Below are 24,869 nucleotides of genomic sequence, written 5' to 3' on the forward strand. Positions count from 1 at the left end.
ATCAGGTCCCACATCATATTCTTTTCTTTTCATTTGGGCCCCTAAATGTTGCCCAGTTGCTATAAGAAATTAGTTTTTGGGGCTTTCGACTTCATTGTGAAGAATTTCGTTGTTGCTTCTTAATTAAGCATCAACTTTTTTATTTATTTTTATGAGTTGATGGTAACCTGATCTTTAATTATTAATTTACCTAATTCTTTTAATAATAAAGAAAGTAAGACCGACAATCTTCGCATGGAAAATTGAGATTCAACTTCCAATCACTCTATTATACAAGCAGTTTTCCTCACAAATAAGAGAGGGAAAAAAAATGAGAAAAAGAAAAAGGTCTCTTTATAGTTTCAGCGGTCAAATTGGACAGGCCATCAACGGTCTCCGTCAACCGCCGCCGCGTCGCTTCTTCCACATTGAAGCTCCGTCAGGCTCTGCACGAATCCGTCCAAGTCCTTGGCCGAGCTTCCGCCGTCGACCGCGTCCGCCGCCGCCTCGCTCAGCCTCTGCATCCGGCCCCTCTCCGGCCGCGCCCCGTCGAGCGAGTCGGCCAGCGCCCGGGCCAGCCGGGCCGGGTCGGGCACCGCGTCGTCGGGCGCCTCGCACGCCCGGATCGCCACCCCCAGCTGGTCCACCAGCAGCTTCGCGTCGGTGTACTGGTCGGCGCCCATCGGCCACGTCAGCATCACCACGCCGGCGCCGATCGCCTCGAGCACCGAGTTCCAGCCGCAGTGCGTCAGGAACCCGCCGACGGCGCGGTGCCGCAGGATCGCCACCTGCGGGGCCCACCCCGGATGACCAGCCCCCGCCCCGCCACGCGGCCCTCGAACCCGTCCGGCACGAGGCCGTGGCTGTCCAGCGCCTTCCCGTCCACCGTCTCCCGGAAGCACCACACGAAGTGGACCCGGCTCATCTCCAGCGCCGCCGCCAGCGCCGCCATCTGGTCGTTCGTCAGCACCGTGCGGCTCCCGAAGCACACGTACACCACGGAGCGCTCCTCCCTGCCGTCGAGCCACCTCAGCACATCCTGGGCCGGGCCCGAGCTGGACCCGCCCCGGCTGGTGGCGCTCGCCGCGTCGTCCGCCGGCGGCAGGAGCGGGCCCACCGCCCAGACCCGGCCCGGCCCGAACCTCTTCTTCATGTGGTCGACGTAGACTGTCTCCAGCTCCGTGAACGAGTTGAAGACGACGCCCCAGCTCGCCGCGTTGGCCAGCCAGCCCTGCCTGTAAAACTCCATCTCGGCGTCTCCTTCCTTGTATGTCCTGAATAGATATGAAAGCTGCCACCAGTGGTACGTCGGCGAGTTCGGCACGTCGGCGAAGGTCACCGTGGAGTTCTCGTCGTCGCCGCCGTTCTTGGGTAGGTTCTGATGCTGCGAGAACTCGATGGACACGGAGAAGGCGGCGGAGGGGGAAAACACGACGCGGGGAATTCCGAGCTCCGAGGCCAGGTCTCGGGTCCACCCGAGAAAGAAGTCGGACAAAATGGCGACCGGCGGCGAGGGGTGGGACCTGAACCACTCGACGACCGCCGGGTAGTGGTGGTGGCGCATGGAGTGGACCTTGACGATAAGGATGTTTTTGGTGATGCAGGGGACGTCGGGGGCCGGGACGACCAGGGGGTGGAAGAGGGAAGGGTGGTCGGAGAGGAGGGGGCGGAGGAGGTGCTGGTTCGAGGGGGTGACGAGGGCGGTCACGCGGACGCCCCGGCGGAGGAGGCGGTCGGTGAGGTCGAGGAGGGGGATGATATGGCCGGAGGAGAGGAAGGGATAGACGAGCAGGTGGGGGAGGCGGGGACATCGGCGGTGGCGGCGGCGGCGGCGGCGGGGCGGGGGCATGTTGGCCGGTGGGAACGGATTTCTGGACTCAAGATGCCGAAATGCTATGATGGGAATACTGAGATGAGGAAAAAGAAGGACTTTGAATTATATGGAGGGTCCTAACTTTGCGGAATAAATACCATTTGGACTGCGCGGACGGTGGGAATTTAGCCACGATTTAATTGAGAGATTGTGATTCCTAATTGGTGTGGAGGCAGCGTTGACTTCCATTAGAATTGTACAAAGTGAAGTTCTCTTTTTCGTTGCATTTATTTACTTTTTTATACTTCAGTTTCCATGCGTCATAGGATGTCTCGCATATCTCCTTCAATTTTGCGTATTCTTAACGGATTACGATTAACAGTATAATATCTTGTTATTTTAAATAGTCATGTAAACACGCGGAAACTACACTATGACGTCTTGCCATTTTTGGGCACGTTTGCTTGGCTGCTCGGGACTCTTTCGAACCTTCCTTTTTTTTTAAAAAAAAAAAAAAAAAATTGGTGGTGCGTCACCCGTGACGACGGGGTACTTCTTTGACATTTATTGAGAAATCGACAAAACCCTCTCATTACTTTCGGGTCCGCCGACGAAAGTGTCGTCTAGAAAAGCAGCCGTGCTGCGCAAGCATGTGGGGCATATCCCCACGAAAAGAAAAGACCACGCGCTTTGCTCTGTCCTGGGTTGAAAATGCGCAGGTTTTGATTAGGTTCAGGAACGGTTTTTTCTACCCTCCGAGGAACAGGACGAAACTTTGTTTTCTAGGGTTGAGACTTTTTCGAGAACGAGTTTCCCGTTTGAGTCGATTGGAGTCAATGCGGCTAAAACCGGCCTATCACGACAAAGTGCCAAAGCCTCGTGCCATGCTTTTTAGTAGGGGTGTGCAACGGAAACCGCCCGAATCGGAATCGGACCGAACCGGACCGGACCAGCCGATTTTGGGCGGTTCCCCGCGATCGGCGATCCGGTTCCCGTGTCAGGTGGGCCAAAGCTGGGACCTGGATGGAAATTTTTTTATATATAATTTATATTAATTTAATATTAAACATATAATATGTTAATATTATATATAAAACTTATTACAATCGGAATTGATTTAGGTAACAACCTCTTAAGTGGCCAAGAGACCACCAAAACTCTTGTTGTTACTCTTTATTTATAGAAAAAACTCTCCTCATGCTCAGACTCTCTCTCTCTTGCTCCCCTCACTTGCAAACGACAAGACACTTCAAGCCTTAAAAAGTCTCATATCGACTAAACATTCAAAGTATAGAAGAGAGATTGTCTATAAAACATAAGCCAAGCACAACCTTTAATCACGTTGTTCATGGGTTTTATGCTTAAAATTAAGCATGAAACACATAAATTATGATTGATATTCATACAAGTGAAGTTTGAATATTTTGCACGTGGAAACATGTGTGAGTAGTTTTATTAGATTGCTTAGAAACCGAATTTGATTGATCGGTCCAAAGCATGATTATTCTTTAGTGAATGGTCATTCTTTAGTGAAAAAATAAAGTGCCAATTCTTTTGGACTGGACTAGACCGGACCGGACCGGAACCGATGGTCCGGTCCGGTTCTCGATCCTAAGACCAATCCAGTCCGATTCCCAAAATTTGGATTCCACCTTCCCGATTCCACCTTGGAACCGAACCGAACCGGGAACCGATCACCCCTACTTTTTAGGGTTTTGTGTGCCCCCGCGAGACGGCCAACATCGGCCACCGCTCGCCATTTATGATGTTCACAGGCATCATGGCAAAAGGAGTGATTGAGATGTTCGGAGCTTTCCGCTACAGACCCGTCCCACCGATCACTGGGTCTATTCGGATCCCACCACATGTGCATATAAAATGAAGTGCTGGGATGATGGGGAGGCACGTGAACAGGTGAGGAGCCCTGGCCATCCCAGTAGCCGCCAAAGGGATTTTATAGTTTGGGCCCATATGTTTTTGGTCCATGAATAACTATGCTAATCCTAATATAATCTTTGATGGATGTAAATGTGCCTTGATTTATCTTTCTTGTTTTTATTTTCTATTTCATTGTGATTGAGCAGCTAATCCTAACATGAATTTGACTAAGTTTTCCAGTAAAATGTGTTTGCTCGTTGATTCGTCATACGCACCCACGACATGAATAAAATGCAACTTGAACTATGTAAAATGATATTTTTGTTTAGGAACTGGGTTGATCCCTAATTTTCTCACTCCAAAATGACTCAACAAATTACCAATTTTCCCCCTCCCTCTCTCTTTCTCTCTAATTAGTTTCATAGAAAATGTGGCACTTCTGAAAATTATTTTCCAAAAAGTCATTTTCTAAGAAAATGATAATATTTTTTGGCATTCAATTCTCCTCCTCCTCCTCCTCCTCCTCCTTCTTCTGCTCCTGCTTCTTCTTCTTCTTCTCCTTCTCCTTCTCCTTCTCCTTCTCCTTCCTTCTTCTCTTCTTCGCTCCTCCTCCTCCTCCTCCTCCTTCTTCTTCTTCTTCCCCCGAGTTCTTCCCCTGAGTCTCGCTCGAGGTCACTAGGGTTGATGCTCGACATCACTAGATCTTCTTCTTCATCTTCTTCTTCCCCCGAGTTCTTCCCCCGAGTCTCGCTCGAGGTCACTAGGGTCGATGCTCGACATCACTAGATTCCGACACAATCGAAACTCGCACAAGTCAACGAGGTTGGAGCTTGCCAATGGTCAGTCGTCAGCCATCATTGTGGTTGGTGACCGGCCAAAGAAGAAGAAGAAGGAAAAGGAAAGAAAAAATAAAATAAAAACTCGATTTAAAAAAGAAAAAAGAAAAAGGAAACATAAAAATAAAATGAAAATGTGTTTGGTGAAAGAAAGTGATATAGAAGAAGTTATAGAGTGGAAAACATTTTCTCCACTTTTGAAGGTATTTTTTCCAATAGCAAAAATGTTTTCCTTAATCAGTTCATTTTTCATAAAATAAATATCGAAAAATCCAGAAAATATTTTTTTTGGAAGTTATTTTCCTGTGAAATGAACGAAGCGTATGTTTCAACGTTTTTCATCTCTTCAACTTCTGTAGAGGAGGGATTTGACCTAGATCTCTCCTTCCCCTCTTTATCTCATTTTGTTTTCTTTCATTACTCTCCTAATTTAGTTTTAGATTAGGGAGTTTTGCTCTCTTGATTTTATATTTGGGAGCTTTTTTTTTTCTCTCTCTTTGATCTACTTTTAGATTTAGGAGTTTTGATGAATAAGTGCTCTGCCTCTGATTTCAATGGTGTTCATGGTAGTTTTGGTGTGCTCGTTCAACGTGTTTTTGTTAAAATCTTTAGCAGCTCACACTTGTTAAAGGACTCATTCTCACTAGTGATAGATTTGAGTTTGTTCAATATGTTTATGTTTTAACTCTATACAATGATGATGTTGGGGATGTCGAACCTAGGCGCATGCCGTCAAAAGGGCAAAGTTGTTAATGACGTATGATTCGGCGATCGGCGATCGATCTTTTTACTTGGATGTAATCACAAATCTGTTTATAAAGGATGAACGCATGATGTTCTATGCCAACCATGCTTTGATGATGTACCTTGATTTTGAGTTTTTTGTTTGTTTTAGAGCTCCTTGAGTTTGCCTTGTTATGGTGACTTTTGAGATTTCCTATGGATCCTGTCATATATTATTTTCATAATAAATGGAAATTTCTTTTGAAAAATACCAAAATTTAGGGGAAAAATCAATAAAAAAGTCTTAAACCCATCAATTCAATCATAAACTCTTTTTTTTGTTTGATTCAATCCATCCGACGCTAATGTGGATGCTAACTAGTGCCAATCGTCTAGTTGACGCCGATGTGGCATTTTTAAAATAATATATTATTTTTGGAAATATTTTTGTTAATTTTTTCTTTTTTCTTTTCTTGGCCAGCGACTAAGGAGGCCATGGCTGCCTTCACCCGTGGCCCCTAAGCCTTCACAAGGCACCTCATGGTCCTCCCTCTTTGTCTCCGGCGTGCGCTCTCTCTCTACCAATGGTCATCGAGCCTTGTCGCTACACTTCGACCTCGATCGGAGGTAGTCATGAGCAAAAGCAGCCATGGCCTCATAGTTGTAGGTGAGGCCACCTTCATCAACGATCAACAAGGCCATGGTGACCCGGGTTTGCAAAGCCCTCGCCAGCCACTATAGGAGAAGTGAACAAGGAAAGTAGGATGAAAAGAAAAAAAAAAATTTAAAAAAAAAAAAAATTTAAAAAATGTGAAGCCCTCACTTCAATTTCAGTTGGATGGTTGGCACTAACTGGCCAAATTTGATTAGATTGATTGAATTGGTACAAATGCAAAATGTTTAAAACTAAATTGGTAAATAAAAAAAAATTATGACTAAATTGACACAAATATAATAGGTTTATGATTTTTTTCATAATTTTCTCAATTCTCAAGCGTAGACACATGGGCGTTGGACAGCGTTGAATAAGATAAGCCGACGTAGACGCGACATGAATGTGATCGTGGAAAATAAAGAATAGAAAGAAGGAAAAAACGAAAAGAAAGTTCTTCGACTACTAATCACGATTGCTCTCTCGACCGGAAATTCTCCACGGCTGGACGAGCTCAGAGCTCACTTCCACTCAAGCTCAGAAAGTCATTCGATCCTTGACTCAGAGCTTGCCCTGGTAGTGGTGGGTGTCTATGTTGGCAAAACTCCATCCATGTCACACTCCATTGTCGTCCGACAGTCACATTAGTTTGATTCGATCTGATTTGATGCTGTAGGAACTTGATCAAATAATTATAAACGGTTTGATTTAAAAAGACTATAAAAAGTACATGGACAAAATGTAAAGTGATTCCCAATCAAAAGTAATTTAATTGAAAGATAATGCAGCATGTTCTGCAAGCCAATTAGAGCAAAAAGTCCCCTTCTAACAAAACTTTATGATGAATGGGTTCAGCATTGCAAATCCCACGCACGATGGACCAAACCACACCTGCCCAATTTCGTCCATCAATGGGTCCTTCGCTCGCATTTCGGCCCGAATCGAAATGAACCAGCCGCATGGGCCTTGAGCTAGGCTCTGTGAACACTGCATTTCGACATCATCGATCAGCTTCGATGCATCATCATCTTTCAAGCGTTTTTTGGACCGAAGCCCACCGAGACAAATACCCTAAGATCGATAGTAGCTGCGCTGTCGACCGTGCTGCGGCGGGAGTTTCTTTTCAAGTTTTACTCGTCAGTGCCGAGTTCTTTGTCGCCAAACAAGATTTAATAATTTAGTTCTGCTTGAATAACGAATGTCTGCAACTTGCTTGGACCATGGATCCGTCTCTTTTTCTCGTCACTTTGACCGTGTTTAGCACGGAATGGAAAAGTTGCCAGTGTTCATGAGTACATTGATCACTCAACTAGAAAGAAATTACAGCAGGAGCTATCATGTCAGTAGTTATACTGTAGCCTATAGTAAGTGAAGACAAAAACGCCCGCTTCTCGCGTAAAACAACCCCAAAATTCGAGAAACGAGTTCGTGAAACTCCGAGAGACAGCTAGGGCTCGTGTTGCTGAGACAAGGGGTGTCCGTTGTTGATCGGAGGCGGGTGCCGACCGCTGCCGTGGTAGTCTCTGTTGGTGAGGGCCATGATCTCACGAGCAGACTCTGTGATTTCCTTTTTGGTATCAAGATTCTGGAGGCTGCCGTCGATATAAGGTTCTCGGGATGACGGGCAGTTCGAGCTTCTCGTTGAATCGCAATGCACAGGCCTTGAATCTGGTGAATACACCATCATCTTCCTTGTGAAGGAGACTCTGATGGGTCTTGCTGTTCCTCTCTTGCCTCCTTCGTTCTATGGACAAATTGAGTTGAAAAGATGATTAGCGGAAATAAAAACGCGCCGCAAGAAATGAAAGACATTGTGTAGGTGCTCTAGACGGTATAAGTATCAGCTTTCTTTCATGGGATCTATTGCAGCAGCGGGGTTAGGTAATCTGAGCCGTCAGATCTGGTGAGTTGCAGGAACTACCCACAAACGAGACAGTCCAATATACCATGGAGTGTACGGACTATAGGCACATATACATACCTACATTAATACATACATACATACATACATACATACATACATACATACATACATGTGAGAGTGAGAGAGAGAGAGAGGAACCTGATCTTCCATGTACTCAGGTGAGCTAGCTTGGGGCAACTTTGAAGCATTTTGGTCCTTTCCTGCATTAATCCAAACACTTGGATGATCAAACGGAAATAAAAATTCCTCTTCCAACTACTTTGATACACGTTTTGAGGCTGCGAAAAAAACATCGTAACGAATTCAAACAATCTTTGATATTCCCAGGCTATTTATCATCGTGCGCTTATGCAGAGTAAAGATACATCGATCAAAGACACATCGATCAACTTGGGAAAGCCCAAAGTAAACGGGAAAAAAAGAAGAACAAGAAAGATAAGCCAAAGCAGGAAAGAGCTCTGCACAGACAGAAACGCCGAACAAAATTTTTGCTTTCATATCATTAAAATTTCTGTAGTTTCGATACATACAGGTATGATATTCCGCACTTGCATATAGCTTGACAAAATTTCGAAGGAAAAGAAAGGGATAAACAGCAAAGAAAAGAAAACAAAGGGGAAAAAAAAGAGAGCTTTTCTTGTGTAGCTCTCGATGGATGCAGTTATTCATTAGTTGTTCCTAGGAGGGTGTGGTTTGGGCACATGATAATCGGCACTGAAAGCTACAAAACCGCCCATTTTCACTTTGACAGAACGACGGGGGCTTCTAATTCTCGTCGACTCGCAGTCTACGTCCAACATCCTTTTCCCTCTACGTAGGCTACTTTTTCCAAAATAATTCTCGGCACCTGTTGATGATGGTGATGATGATGCTGCACTCTCAGGATTCATTTGCATACTCGAAACCACGTCTTTTGCTGCTCTTTGTCCCAAGAACTTTCTCGACTTCAACTTTCGTTCCTCGATTCCTAGATCAGTGTCTCTCACTACTTCAGAAGTAGAAGGATTGTGGTCATGTAGTTCCTGCAAGATATGAGCGCTAGCAAAGTAAATAAAGGGTTGAATACTCCGAGAAAGTTGCAGAAGTATTGCTAATAAAAACATTGGCGAAAAAATAAGACTCTCACAATCCTGATTTAGTACTGTCTTTATTGACAACGGTGATGTGTGCACTTGACAATTGTAATGATAGAATGTAATTTCTTCTACCTCTTGAACTTTCGATGAGGAGCCTCCAGCTACTAACACCTCCACTCCAGCTCTGTCGAGAACCAATTTTTCTTCCATGGCTGGGAAAATGTTTCCACAGTCAGTGAGGCACATGCATGCTTTGATCAACATATACCGCAATATGACACACCAATTCGCAAAGCATATGGAGCATATTCCACTTACCATGGCCAATTTGTGCACAGGAGCTCCATTGTTGCAGTGAAAAGAGCAGAAGCATGAGCAGAAAGCTAGTGATCGTTGTGGACGCCATTTTTGGTCCCTTCTCCTCCCCTGTTTTTTTTTTTTTTTTTTTAAGCCTTGTCTTCTGCAGAGTATGTCTTGTTGTTTGGACACAACGAAAGAGAGGAGAACATGTGGAAGCAAGCAAGGGCCTTTATAGAGTCTAAGATCTCGGTCAAAGGCTAGCGTCCCAAAGCCTTATTTTTCAACATTTCCCCATCATATATTATATTTAATATTGAACTTAGTAATGCCCGCATTACTTCGATGAGCTCAAAAGAACAAGCAGGGGTTCAGAGTCTTGAGTTGAAAAGTTGGAAAACGGTTTTGTTTGGTAGGCTTCAGAGTATCAAGAGGGTTTTTCTTCTTCTTATTTTTTCAGCATGTGATCGCGTGGAACTGAAGATACGGTGTTCAGCGCCTGTCTGCCGCCATGCATGCAACGTGGAAAGCTCTCTGCTTTTTTTAATATGTCCAAGCCCTAACATTTTCACTTTTGTTTTTCGATCGATATTAGTTGCTAACGAGTATTATAAATCGATTTTAGAGTATTTATTTTTGCATAACATAGAAAAAAAGGGGCAAGTCGGAAACTGTATAATTTTTTTTTTTAAGGAAGTTGCCAGCATGCGGGCTGATTATACAAAAGATTAATGTTTTCATGCATTATGCTTTTTGGTCTAAAATTTCAAGTCTTCCCCCCACGTTTATCGATGCCATGACAGTGTAAAAGAAGAGGTTTTCGGGTTGGACAGGAGAGATTCACAGTGGCCAATGCTGCTGCCTTTGGCACACATCCAAATAGTAGTGGAGGTTACGCTGGCTGTTACTTCGTTCATTTGTTTATTCGCAATTATATAATGTTTTTGCGTTTGGCGAGTGAATTGTTTGAAAGAGGCTTGAAAGAGACGGTTTAGTTTAGTTTCATGTTAAATAAACTTTGCTGTTTGAAAGCGTTTTGGTCGAGAAATTGTCCTAGTTTTGACTGCGATTAGGGTATTTACCTTTGGAGAGGCCTCAGACGATTTCATTAGCAGGGTCCATGCACCAGTTAGGCCACAGTGCTTTCCCTCGGGGCAAAATTGAAAAGTACTCAGGGGGCGCAGTTAGGGAGGAGCTGAAAGTACCCCGCAACGGATTCTGAACAATTCGCATTCTTAAACAAATATGAATGATCGGTAATAAGTATATTATCATTAGGTAAAGTTTGTGAAGACAATGAGCATACCAATAGAGACTCAAGGGATCACAAAAATGAACAGTCAAGATATTTGGTGTTAAAATATCGGACATTATTTATCTATGTAGTTTCAATGTGTCTTATAAATATAAAATCTCCATTTATCGAAAATCAAATTTCGGGCTATTTTCTTTTAGACTCTTAACTGAAGGTTAATTTCTCATATGATGCTCGAGTTAATGCATGCTCATCAACATGTGTAATTTCAGGGAAAAAGTGCTGACTTTATTTAAGAAACAGGCTTCCTTAGAGTCAAATCTTCCCTGTTGAATCCCCATATTTATATCTTTACTGGCCTGACACGATCTTTATAATTTAAGACTGTATCCATAAGTAGCAATTTAAGGAATGGTCATTCGAGTTAGAGAAGGCAAAGACTTTGCGCTTTTCGATTGAGAAAATGAATGTGATTTTTTTTTTCTTTTCCCCCCAAATCATCATATTATGGAGAGCAAAAAGACAGAATATTCTGGTGTGCTTTTCATTATTGTCATTATTATTATTTAGTGCACTTAAATTCGAGAGGGACACTTGCACTTGGCGACCGGGGCGAGGGGGTTTCCTAAGGGGCAGCATTGGAATCGGGGGATTGAAGAACATGGAAAAGCGATTACCACCTCGAATCGCCAACCCTTTAATGATTAATAACAATAAACAGTTATCCACGAAAAAAATTAAGGGGCTAGGGTTTCGTGAAGTATAGAACACGAGGGCGTGCTCTCCAACTTCACCTCTCACTTTATTTTAATTTTATGTGGGAGAAATGCGTCTTAGTTTATAATTTAAATGGCTCTCAACGTCGGAAAACGAGCCGCGCAAAGCGTAGTCGTCGGCCATTGCACATGCAAGGCGTAGTCGGTTTCTCTTTTTTTGTTTCTTAAGAGGAATACAATATGATACAATGTAATATAATATAATGAAGCCTGACCCTTTTCTCTGCAGACACAATTGCGAACAAATATTCTCGTCTGCGACTTGCTAGTTAGCTCCTCATCGACTGATATTATGTGGAAAAAGAAGGATATTTATACATGAACAATCATACGCTGCATCCTCATTGGATCTATAATAAGACCAAAATATACCACTTAGATCACCACAAACTACTTTCAAAATTAGAAAATCGATTGTTCCAGATGCTTGGATGTACTATGATATTGAGAAAATCCTAATCCTCCGCCAAGCGAGATCCAGGTAGGGTCCTTATTTTCCCTTTCTTGTTAGATGATTGATTCAGGCTTATATTGCAAATTTCTTGTCATGTTCAATAATATGTAAAGCTTTCTCGGTTTTCACCGCATTGAGAAGGGGAAAAAGAAAAGGTTGCTGGGTCGGTCCGTGAAGCTCGTGTTTTGACTTGGACCGAAAGTTTTGACCGAACGCGTGAAAATCCTCTTGGCTGTCCTTGCGCAGAATTTGAATGTTCGAAGCACGCGAAGATGGACGGCGAGCAGGGTATGTTCCCACAAGAACATTCACAGAAACTCAGGAAAAATTAGTAGGTTATGATGGGGGGGAATGTCAGAAGGTTCACACTCCATTCTCCACGTCTTGTCCATACCTAGTGTAGTGCAGTCCATTTCTGTTCTACCAATTGCAAAGCATGCTGCATGCATAACAAAAGCATAGGCGGTAGCAACAATGAGCGCATGCGATATTACGAGATCAAAATTTTCATTGATAAGTCCATCGCATCGGGTTTCGAGAGCCGGGTTTACATCCGGGTCAACTAGTCATGTGTTTCGACGTTGGTCCGAGCATAAAACGTACCGTTATCAAAATAATAACATGTCTTGGTCGACTAGACAATGAATCACCATGTTTTCAAGCTCCAAGGCCACCCACCTTAGGGTTCTTTGAATTTTTGGTGTTTGAGAAAGAGCTCTTGTACCGCCCCACATGTACGGAAGGAGATGGGTTTGGGTTCCAGTTATGGAGATCCTAAAGGTGTGTGGATCATGAAATTGTGGTCACTTCCTTTTGTCTCCGAATAAATATTATCTTAGTCGGAAAAGTGGCTTTGGTTGGGGAGCTTTCGATCGGGCATTCAAACTTGGGGGACTTCAAAAGGGAGAGAAGGTTTGGCTTGCCTTTACAAGACATGGCCACATGATTTTGGTGAGACATGGTCACATGATCAATTTCCCATGAAAGCTTGTGTTTTTTTGGAGGTTTTAAATTTTCTTTTCTTGTTCCTTTCTTCTTTTGATGTGATCAAGGAGTTGAGACAGATCCTGGCATGCATGTGTCTCTTGTTCATGCACTAGGGAGCTTGCTTTTGGGAAAAGTTGGGCCACTTTTTGATTGTTGAGATTGGGGTGATTTGGTCAAGATGGGTACGTGGTCTTTGTTCAATTGAATTTGATGTCCCAAGGTTTTAGCTAAAATAAATATAAAATGTCAAAATATAAACTCCTTTTGTTTCACAAAAAATAAATAATCTAAAAATATTTTATTAGAAACAATTATATGTATTAGTTGAAATAATTAGTTAGTGGAAAATATTTTCGTTATTCATATGATGAAAATATTTTTTATTCATTCATTCTTAAAAACAATTCAAGATATGATTTTTTGGAAAATATTTTCCAAATTTTCATCATTAGCTAAACAAATGCACCATAAGATACAAGTGTTCATTATTATTTCAATAGGACTCTCAGGCCCTACAAAACAATTTTTGCTTCATTTAGAACGTTATTGACATGACGAGTTTGTTTATAAGTGCATTAGTGTTTAATTCTAAGTACATTAGTCTCCTCAGGATGTCATAACATTCCGACGAGGAAAATGTTCACGAGTGTTCTCTTGATACTCATTTAAATAGTACTTCGAAAATTAAGAACTAAAATTCGCATGTCTAATGTCGTTTTGGTTGTGTATATGAAACTGTTACTACTATGTGTCCCATCGCTTTGTATAAAAAAAAAAAAAAATGAAGTTCCAAATTGTAGTTGTGCTTGACAAGTGCTCCAGAGATTGCCCAGTTGTTAAAAAAAAAATTATATCTGCCTTTCAAATGCAATTTTTTTTCTATTTACAGTGTTAATTTTCAATATGCTTTAATAAATGTTCTTACTGTATATAGTATGATAAAACCAAGCCCATCTCAAAAGTTGTTGCCCCTGGATGGTCAAGATTGGTTGGGCCTTCAAATTAGGCCCAAGCTTAGTTATGCAAGACAGGCCCATTTCGGGGGTTTTCATGTTAATTGAGATTAACACCTTGAATTAGGCTATTAGGCCTAATCTATTTTTATTAACAAAGGCTTGACTAGAGCCCAAATTCATCTCGTATGTTTTGATCCTTAATCATATTTTCAACAAATGCCACTCGTCGAATCAGATGAGAGCCTTTGTTCGATATGTTCCGGCATTCGAAATTTGTGAATTTTCTAATACGATGATTATTAGTTTCTATGTCACAATCACCTTATTTTGAGGGGGGAAATAAGGTCATGAGACTGTTCTTTCAACATTTGACATCATTTAGGGAATTACTTGGCTATCAAAAGATGTTAATTTGAAATCACCAATTCCTTTCATCAAGATATTATCGAATCTTTGGATGGAGAGTCTTCGTTATGATTAAATGATTGAAAACAATTGGCTCTCTTTCCATATTACTAAGGATCGAGATGCGCTCAACGCAATGCTTCTCTTTCTCGGGAAATTCATAATTTAGAAAATATTTTGCAAAAAATATTGCTTAAAATTTTTAGATTTAGATTGTTGTGGATGGTAAAAACATTTTTTATCAACCATTTTTTTTAAAGAAATGCAGTCAATTATTTTTTGGAAAATATTTTTCGAATCTCTTTTTTTCCCGAAACAAATGGATCTGGAGAGCCAATATCATACCTTATAATTTGTATTGATTAGGACTAGTCGAGTGCAAAAGACATTTAGATACCACTTGATAAATTCGAATCCATGCAAGTCCCAATTAAACTCCTATCAACATTGTCTTTGGAATTTCTTTTATGAGCTCCATTTGTGACCTAGATGGTGTTGATGCGAATTTTCCACTTCAATGATGTAAGAATTTTCATAAGGTCCACCATCAGCATAAAAAGACTACTACTTCTTCTTCTTCTTCTTTTTTAACGCATTCATCATCGAATAAAATTCTCTATAATGATTAGGTAAGTTCGTAACATTACAATTATTATGATCACATTTATCACGAGTTTGCTTGGTGTGATGTCTATTTGCTTCCTAACCATCATCCTTGCTAAAGATAATTTTTTTTTTTTTTTTTTTTATATTTTGATATTTTTTATTTTATAATGAAGTCAAAGAAAATGAGAGAAGAGGAATCACCTAACAAACCCAACCCCAAGCTTCCTTCTCTAAATCTCTCCACGTCATCTCTCCCAGCCCTCCCCCTCCCCACTCCTCCTTTCCCCGCCGGAAAATAAACCATGTCGGCGGCGGAGCCCCGAGCCCCTCCGGCCGCCGCCACCGCCGCCGCCGGAGCGGCCTCCGCCGCTCGCTCTCCCTCGAGCCCGGCCCCTCCCCCGCCATCGGCGCCGCCGCGCCCGCCGCGCCCTCGATCTCTACGATTCCGACGACGACCTGACGCTGCCCGTCCGCGATCCGGCCGCCGCCGCCGACGATCGGATCGAGGATCTCCTGGACGTCGACTTCGCTTCCGATCCCGACTCCGGCGATCGGCTCCGGAAGATCGGCGGCGAGGGCGGTTGCGGCGTGGATCTGTTCGTCGAGGATCTGCAGCTCGCGGGCGGGGCGGATTCGGCGTCGGAGGAGGTAAACGGGTTGGATTTCGGGGTGATCGATGCGAATGACGACGTTTGTATGGATATTGTGGATGTAGATTTGCGGATCGGGTTAGGGCTTGGCGTGGGTGGGAACGAGGATGTTGGATTTGCGGACGAGGATTGTTGTGAAGATGAGTTTTTTATGGAGACCGGGGCTTCCGGGTTCAATTCCTGCGAAGCCGGGTTGACGGCTTGCGAAATGGAGCAGTGCTGGAGCGGTGTTCGTGATGTCGAGTTCGATTCCGATTTGGAGTTGGCGGATGCATTGGGCGTTTGTGGAGTTTCAGAGGATGAATTGAGTTTGGATCACGTGATTGATGAGGATGACTATTTCTGTGGCGTTCCTTTGTGTTGGGGTGATCCCCTTCCAGTGGAAGCCGATGGTGGGGAGGTCGAGGATCTCGATTTGGAGTGGGAGGAAGTCGAGAGTTGCGTCGATGATAGAGAGGTGTTGAGCTTGTTTGTTGATGCTCTCAATGATGATGGATCCATTTCTGTATCTTCTACACCTATTATTGCAGATGAAGGCGAAGAAGATGCGAGTGTTGAAGTGGTTGGAGATTTTGGGAACCTGGAATGGGAGGTTTTGTTGAATTCAGATAATTTAGTGGCAACGGCAGGATTGAATCATGAGCTGGAAACTTACTTTGATGATGATGATGATTACTTATATTCTGCAGAATACGAGACCATGTTTGGGCAGTTTACTGAGAATGAGAGTTCTTTAGTGGGAGGGTCCCCGGCTTCTGAAGCAGTGATCCGGAATCTACCGAAGTTGGCTTTGACTCAAGAGGATGTGGATGGAAAGGATGGGCTTTGTCCGGTCTGCAAGGATGAATTCTCGGCCGGGAACATTGCAACGCAGCTGCCTTGCAGCCACAAATACCACACCAATTGTATTTTGACGTGGCTGCACGTGAAGAATACATGTCCTGTGTGTCGTCATGAATTACCTGCTGATGGTGCAGAATCATGAGCAGGGAAGGACCGGGAGAGCACGGATTGGCCTCTACTCATGAGTCAGGGCCAACATTGTTTTGTAGAAGTCTGGACTGAGTATTAAGTTGTGTAAAAATGTAGATAGTGGCATATCAGAGACCCTCTTATCTTGTACTTGTAGTGAGGATGATTGAGTTCTTCAGAAGTTCAACATTTTTTGGTAAGGGCAAAAGGGTGTTTTATACCTCAAGAACCCGAATTGTTAACTGTTGGGAGAATAAAACTTGATGTAATGGTAGGTTTTCTTCAGACAACTCTGTGTAGTCTATGTTGTCTCCAAGTCTTCGCCACTGCTTTTTTCGGCTGGTGTTCTTGAAGGGCACGGCTTATGAAGTTGTAAGTTTGTATTGTTCATGTTAGCATGTCTTTATAGGAACCACTTTGACCTGTTTGCCTCGTTATGGTTTGCACATCAGATGATCTGTGGCGAGTCACTGCAGGTTTTGATAGTTTTGTTTGAATGTAGTCCCCCTAAGGCTTCAGGGGCTGTATAATTTTCTGCTGCTATTCCTATAATGCTTTATGCCCCTTGTTCTTCGCTAAATAGAGGTGGTATGCATCCTTGGACAAGATAGATTGCTTGTACAAGTTATTAACAGTTTGGGTTACTCGCCATTTGAATCTCAAATCCATCCAAAAATTCTATAGCTGTGTTCGGTGGGCTAGATATAACTTTCTATGCACACGGTCTTCCTCTACCTACAAGTTTCAGTATTTGGTTTGGACTTTCTAATATGATATTAGAGTCGGGTTCTTCTCCAATTTATTTCGCTGTGACCCCCCTATGGCGGTCGAATTCTATGCCTCTGTCCCTAATCTGATTTTTGCATGAGAGGAGGTGTTAAAGTATTTCATATTCTTTTGTCTATTAGATTTATATGTTTTTATAATGCAAACGATCTCTTTTCACCTATACGTCTAAACTTCTAGAATTTGACTTTCTAACTAAAATGAATTTCCATGTTGTCCTATACAACCGGTCCCACCCCTCCTGCCAGCTGCATTCCCCCTCGTGTGTGAATATGGTATGATGAGGGGATGCGCAATCAGTGAGCCAACCCCAAAGATTAAAAGGCGGCTTTCCACGGAACTATGAAGCACTTCCGTTTGGTCAGGCGCAAGTCGCAAGAGATAAGGTCTCCGTTGCCTTCTTAGTCAATCCGACTCAGATGCTAAGCTGATAAGGTGTTTGATGATAGTCCTCAAGTCAATTCCCGACGGTCGATGTCGGAAAATTTCTCCCTCCATGTGATATAAATATGCGTCCCGGCAATAGGTCTGTGGCTTAGTAGCTACTCTAACGACAGAGCATCATCATAAACATGAGATGGGGAAGTTGGACATCCAATTTCCTCACCTTGCTCAACAAAACATGCAACCTCACCCATCGCAATTTTATCAATCTCTCAGCAATAACATCCTCCCCACCCCAGCCACCGCAGTCGCAACTACCGGCGCCGTCCTCTCTAGACCTTGAGATGGGTGGGAGGGCACATGACGCTCCGCATACTGCACTGGAGGCAAAGCATGACCTGGCCTGGGAGAAGATCGTCGTCTCATTTTGCTTGGCATCGGCCACAGAACTAGCCGTGGCATCGATCCAGAAGGGACATCACTTTCCTCCGATGTATTGTTTATACTCGGCGGTGGTCATATTAGCCTTTACTTTTCTCTTTGTAGGCAAATACATCAGAAGCGATACCAAGTACCTGACGATATCCCATGCTCTTCAGCACATTAGCATATTCTTTGTGGCGACCGCCTTCTTTGTCGCCATGACAATTCCATTCCATTTTTGGCTCAAGTGTGGTGCTTGGGCCATATATGCCACTGCGATTTTGGCCATAATGGCTTGTAGATTCTCTTGAACTTCTCTAATTCTATGAAAACTCAAAGAGATAGGTGGGGGAACATATATATATATAGATGCAAGGGATTTCATGTATTAATAATATATTCTAATATAGTCTTTCGAGCAATCAGATAGAGAGTTAGTTAGCCCCGATCGCTCAGGATTGACCTATAGCAACTTGTAAAGAATCACGTCTAAGCTCGATCGTGCATTGAGATCCCAATCCGATGGATAGATATGCATCGAAATTTCTCCTTGTGAACACTTTTCATTCGTATTTTTCTCTTAAGGAAAATTTAAGCACGACTCTTCCACCTCTCCCCAACGCTGCTAAATTGAATTTCCAGGTGATGTTTGGGCCTGGTGGGCCAAGCACTTGCCTAAATCAACCTGAAAGGTATTAGAGGTCTGTGCTCTTCATGGGCCGGCCAAGCCCATCAACATCGGTTGCCTCCTTCCCTCTTGAGATGTTGTGAATACAGGACAGCTTTCACAGCTTCCACCGTCTTTTGGTCCAAAGTAGGTCTACCGCAATTGGAAAAATACCATGTTCATATTGCATTCACTAGACATGGTCAACGGGCGAGCCGAATGACATGTCCGCGTAAAACCTAGACCAGCACGATTCAAAAGACAGCTCTATTTTCCTCTTTGTTTGGTCAAGGGAATTTTCTTCCAACAACGACTTTCATCGGAGGGTTTCGGCTTATGAACGTTGTTCTAGTCAAACTTAACCAAATTAAATGTGGCCGATACGTCTTGATATGTGTAAACCCAGCAATCAAAATATTAGATGCAAAGCACGATCCTTTTAGTAAAAGTTAAATTGAGACGGATATGAGAAATATTGACAAACCCTCATTTATATATGTTTCGAATTTAGGCAGACCTACTAAGGTGCCGCTGCTAGGACATGAATCATGATTCAGTCTCAAGGCTCACCTCCATGTTATGGTACCATCCCTCTCAATTTCAAACAGATTGGTCTACGTTGCATTTATGGAAGAGCTTTGTACCAATTGAATCTGATTGAAGGAAAATGAACTGGGGGACTACGAAAGTGAGGTTTGCACATCCACATTCCACACATATTTGATTGGCCAGGACAACGCAGGATAACGTGTGATGCTTTCAATTCAGCTGAGATAAATCATCTCAATATATTATTGGAATAATAGCACGAAAAATTGATGAACTTTAATTCAATGCGCAATGTCGATCTTAAATTTTTAATTTTTATAATATGGTTTCTAAACTTTGGTCCAATGTACATTGTTATCCATAATTTTTTTTATTTGTTTAATATAATCCTTGAACTATTAATAAATGTTCAATATAGTTCATAAACTATATGAAAATGTTTAAAAATTCATAATATAAGTTGAATATTTGATCAAATTTTAGGAGTTATATTGAATAAATTAAAAGTTTATGAACTCTCAAGCCCATACCAATTCGCGACTTAGGTTTAAATATTTAGCATGCAAAAAATTATTAACTAAGAGTCGCCACTAATTAGTTTACAGTAGGTCATTAAACACCTAAGCAAATAATGGGAGAATTATTTTACTCATACAAACCAGAGACTTTAGGTACAGGGACTTAATTATACTAGATTTTTCTAATGCCTTTCAGTACCTTTCTCTTTTTATTTTGAAAAAATGTTTTATTAATTTTAATTAACTTCCCTAACATGTAATGTGATCGTGTGGGTGCGCAAACCACCAATTCAATACCCAAATAAAATAATAAATAAATTGCAAGACTTATCTCATAGCAACAAAAATATCTGCAATGTTAGCTCAAAATTCACCTCAAAAGCTATTCGCAATCACTCAATCTTTTTTGGATTTTTTTCTAAGAAAATATAATCTATGTGCAATGCAATTTAACCAAATCACCTAAGTCTAATGACAAGCAATTTCTAATTAAATGGACTTAGTAACAATCACTAAATGTCATGCATCTCATGAACCTAGTTCTATATAACATGCGCATGCTTTTTTTGTATTTTTTTTTATAAAAATTCGTAATTAAAAATGACTAACAATAAAAATCTAACTAAAGTCAGATGTTATCTATTTTAAGTTAGGAAATAGACTAATCGAAATTCTATCTTAACTTAGAAATTTATCTCGACATGCAATTTTAATTCAAAAGATATTATCTAACCTAGATATCATTTAAAGATGCATTTTTAAAAAAAATCCAACTATTCTATCATGCAATTTTATCTAGGAAAATCAATTCTAATCTACATGAAATGCAAATGCAATTTTTTTTTTTTTGTATTTTTTGGGATAAATAAAGCAATTAAAAGAGAAGCACCAAATCATTTACGGCCATCAAAGATATTATCCATTGTTCGAATTTGGAAACGATATCTAATCAATTTGATTATTTTGCTAATAAAATTGATAAATTGATCTTAAGTTTTAAAGATCAAGATATCAATTATTCCCGCTCTAAAGCCTTATAGATGGAATAAAAAATCGGTGTGCAATTATGAATTATGCAATAAGCCCTAATTGCACCTATTATATATCATATGCATGTATATCATATGCATATATGAAAAGCATGTATTAGATAATAAATTTAAATAAGATAATTACCTAATTCTGCAAATAATATTACCAAATTTGAACTCAATGGAATTGGTTCAATGGATGACCGGCGGTGGCTCACGGGCGAGGCTTGGCACAATGAAGAGATGCTATGACACCAAGGGTTGCTAGACGGGTGATGCAGATGTGGGAGGAGCGTGCAAGGCTGCCACCTGCAAGTTTTCTACATTGGACTTTGATCCAAACAAGAACCAACGACGTGATTCACGGTGACCAGCAAGGCTACGGCGATGCATAGAACAGCATGATGCTTGCTAAGTTCCTGCAAGGGTCGACTTGAACAGCTGTGCGATGTTGGAAAGAGCTGCAAGGAAAAGCTCAGGTGCAGCAGATCTGCTGGCTGAGGGGTGGCTGAGGTGCGGTGGCCGGCGCGGAAGAGCAGCAGCGCGCGTCGGGGGTCGTCGCGGCTTCAGTAGGCGTCGGGCAGAGGGACAGCAGCGAGGCAGCAGGGCGGGCGTCGACGCTGGGTCGCAGCTGTTGGCGTCGCGAGGGAGCTTGAGCGGCGGTGGCAGAGGGTGCAGGCGGAGGCGTCGGCGCTCGGAGGGCTGCAGGCGAGACGGGGCACGGCGGTGAGTGGCGGAGACGCGGCCAGGAGCAGCAGCGCGGAGGCGTCAAGTCGTCGCGGGTCGGCACGGCGGGGCGGCAGTGCGAGCTCGCGGGCGAGGGGAACCCTGGTAGTGGCGTGGCACGAGCAGCAGAGGAAGCGGGGGCCGGTGCGGGGGCTTGCGCGGCGGTGGAGCGGCGACCGGCTCAGATCTGCCGTCGTCGGGGCGCCCGAGCGGGCAGATCGGGACAGCGGTGGTGTCGCGGGGGAAACGAGCGGTGGCGGAGCGTTCGGGGCTGGCAACCGGACGCGGGCGGCGCAGCGGCGACGGCGTAGGGGTGCGGTGGCCGGCTGCACGAAGAAGAAGAACAGTGCCCCTTTTTCTTCTCAAAAGCCTTCTTTTCTTCTTCTTTTGTTTTTGTTTCTTTTTTACCTCCCAAGGAACGAAGAAAAGCCTCCACGAAAGAGCTTCTCTCTGTGTTGAATTTTTCCAAGCCCCCTTTCGACGTGATAAAAAACCCTTTTATAAGCCAAGGATTATGGTTTTATTTTCCTCTTCAAATCAACATCCATAAAAAAAATTTCCCGAACGCAATATATCTTTTCATTTTCCACATCTCTTCTGGATTTTCTTTGCAAAAAATGAATATTCTCCACTGATTTTCAAAATTGCAATAGAACTTTTTCTCAAATTTGAAATCTCACAAAGATAAGTTTGTAATATCTCATCGAGGATACGGGTTTGGGCCAATTTGCTCTCTTACGGGTTTAGTCCGACTTGCCAAATTAAAATTTAGTACTATCAATTCAAACCCATTTGTCATCAACCCAATGCAAATGCAATAATAACAAATAAATGCACCTAAAATAATATGTAATTAATTACTAATTTTTTTAGGGTAAAAATTAATCCCTAATTTGTATACAATAAATAACTAAACAAATCACCAAAATTTATGGTGTGAACAATTACCCTCTTTAAAGGTGAGCTCGTAGAGTTGTTTTCAAAAACAAATTGAGACCTAAATTTTGAATAATGCACATGCATTGAATGATTTTGATGAAAATTGAGATTGAAAAACATTCACATCCAGAGTGAAATGTTTAAATGAAAATAATTAAGATATCCAAATCAAGACTGATTGAAACTCGAAATACCTAAATCCAAACTAAGGTATAACGAGAAAGATCGAAAAATATTCACATTTAATGAAATGTTTAGATGAAAATAATTAAGACATCCAAATCAAGACTAAGATGTCAAGAATTTGGAAACTCGAAATATCTATATTTAGACTAAGGTATAATGAGAAAAAAATCGAAAAATATTCACATTCAGAGTAAAATGTTTAGATGAAAATAATTAAGACATCTAGATCCAGACTGAGATGTCAAGATTTTGGAACTTGAGATACCTAGATCTAGACTAAGGTATAACGAGAAAGATCCAAAAAATTCACATCCAGAGTAAAATGTTTAGATGAAAATAATTAAGACATCAAAATCCATACTGAAATGTCAAGATTTTAGAACTCGAAATACCTAGATCTAGACTAAGGTATAACGAGAACAATAAAAAACATTCACATCCAGAATGAAATATTTAAAAAAAAATATTTTGTGAGATGTCAATAACGCATTGAAAGATTTTGGTGAAATTCACAAACTCTCAATCGGGCTATAGAAGCGCGCCGAGTCAATAAAAAGATTATAGGCTACGAAAGCACGCCAGGTCAGGAACTCCAGGCTATAGAAGCACATTGTGTCAATTAAAAGAGACATCAAGCTTATGAAAGCACGTTGAGTCAATGAAAAGGACTATGGGCTACGGAAGTACGCCAGGTCAATATAAAGGAACTTCGGGTCACGGAAGCACGGAAGCACGCTGGGTTGATAAAAAGGATTCTGGGCTACAAAAGCACGCCAGATCAATATAAAGGAAATTCAAGCTATGGAAGCATGTCAGTTCAATAAAAGAGACTCTGGGCTACGAAAGCACGCTAGGTCGAGAACTCCAAGTTACGGAAGCACACCGGGTCTATTAAAAGAGACATCAAGTTACAGAAGCACACCAAGTCAATAAAAATGGACTCTAGGCTAAGAAAGCACACAAGGTCAAGAATTCCAAGCTACGGAAACACATTGGGTCCATTAAAAGAGACATCGAGCTATGAAAGCATGCCGAATCAATAAAAAGGACTTTGGACTATGGAAGCATGCCGGGTCAATATAAAAAATATGGGTTATGGAAGCACGCCGGATCAATGAAAGGACTCCGGGCTACAAAAGTACGCTATGTCAATGAAAGGACTCTGGAGCTCGAAAACACACTAGGTTGATATAAAGGAGGACATCGACCTATAAAAGCACGCTGAGTTGATGAAAATGACAACTGAGCTACGAAAGCATGCCAAGTCAACGAAAATGGCTTCGGGTTACGAAAGTACGCCGAATTTCAAGGCTTCAAGGAGTAACTTGAACGTCAAGTATTACTCGATCTTTAAGGAAATATTATCTACCAGACATGATTATAGCAAAAACTAATATGCATTCAACAAAATGTAGACAATTTGAGCAACTTTAAAATGCATTTTCAAAATTCAGTGAGGTTTTCATCAATTCAATCAAGGTTTATGTATGATGACTTTACCATATTTGCATCACCCCAAATTTCCACATGAAAGAATTGTCGTTCAAGACAATGGCATGGATTTCTTAAGAATACTAAATAAGAGACTTTTCACTCACTCTCATTCAGAATGGCTATTTTAGGAGAATCACTTTATCTCACTATTATCATACCAACAAAAGTCCGAGTATTCTCGCAAGTAGTATAACCTTATCAATCTGAGAGGTCTTTAATAGGGACCGTAATGTGGGCTTGGTCAATGGCTTAATAAAGGGGGCTTTTTGAGTCAAGACTATTGAAAGAACAATTCAACAATCATCTCCGGGGTTTACAAGTTAAGAACCTTGTAAAATGAGAAAGCAATAATCTTGTTCGCATTTCTTCAAGTGATGCTTATAAACATATGAATTATTATGTTAATTCAAGTGCCATAATTCGAAAAGACTTTGTAAGAGACGTAATATAAGCTGGGTTCATGGGTTAAGAAATGAAATGATCATTAGGCTCAAAGTGTGTATAAAGGGTGAGAGTTGATAATCATTTTGGCATTCTCGCCGGTCTTCTTCACCAATTATTGTCTTGCCAATGTGCTTCACTAACTATAAAAACTCGGTATTTGTGCTCTTTGAATACTGCTCCATTAGGGATACAACATTTTACAACCGATAATCACCTATCTTGACTCTCTTTCTTTCATCTATGAGCATTAGCCTTATTTTTACCAAACATACTGCATTTTCATACCCTTAGTTTTCATTCATTTTTTCTTCACTTCTTTTTTATGGGCATTTGCCTTGCTTTTACTAGGCACACTGTTTTTTCATGCCCTTGATTTTATTTTGAATGATCATATGGTGCTTTTAACATTTGGACCTTTGGGAGGTTTTCTTCTTCTTTCAACACTCCAGACCATACTGTTTGAACAATTGCTTTTTGCTTTAT

The 24,869-nt window shown here is 41.9% G+C and overlaps 3 protein-coding genes across 3 annotated transcripts; 1 reads left to right on the forward strand and 2 right to left on the reverse strand.

The window, feature by feature from the left end:
- Positions 1-229: 229 nt before the first annotated feature.
- Positions 230-1,945, reverse strand: LOC104421113 (flavonol 3-O-glucosyltransferase UGT89B1). The gene is given in 2 exon segments (XM_010032959.3): positions 230-784; positions 787-1,945. Coding segments are annotated over 2 exon segments (1,461 nt in total). The 5' UTR covers positions 1,829-1,945; the 3' UTR covers positions 230-365.
- Positions 1,946-7,099: 5,154 nt separating this feature from the next.
- On the reverse strand, positions 7,100-9,323 carry LOC104421123. Its single transcript, XM_039304279.1, has 4 exons — positions 9,014-9,323; positions 8,653-8,827; positions 7,944-8,005; positions 7,100-7,625 (listed from the first exon to the last, which is right to left on the reverse strand). Exons 1-4 carry the CDS (start codon positions 9,200-9,202, stop codon positions 7,329-7,331), a joined length of 723 nt encoding a protein of 240 aa, XP_039160213.1. The 5' UTR covers positions 9,203-9,323; the 3' UTR covers positions 7,100-7,328.
- A 5,177-nt stretch (positions 9,324-14,500) lies between these two features.
- LOC104434379 lies at positions 14,501-16,252 on the forward strand. The gene is made up of 2 exons (XM_010047317.2): positions 14,501-14,533; positions 14,876-16,252. The coding sequence occupies exons 1-2, from the start codon at positions 14,501-14,503 to the stop codon at positions 16,250-16,252; spliced, it is 1,410 nt and encodes a 469-aa protein (XP_010045619.2).
- The last annotated feature ends 8,617 nt before the right edge of the window (positions 16,253-24,869 follow it).

This window comes from Eucalyptus grandis, chromosome 2 (genome assembly GCF_016545825.1).
Source record: "Eucalyptus grandis isolate ANBG69807.140 chromosome 2, ASM1654582v1, whole genome shotgun sequence".
Classification (NCBI taxonomy): Eukaryota; Viridiplantae; Streptophyta; class Magnoliopsida; order Myrtales; family Myrtaceae; genus Eucalyptus; species Eucalyptus grandis.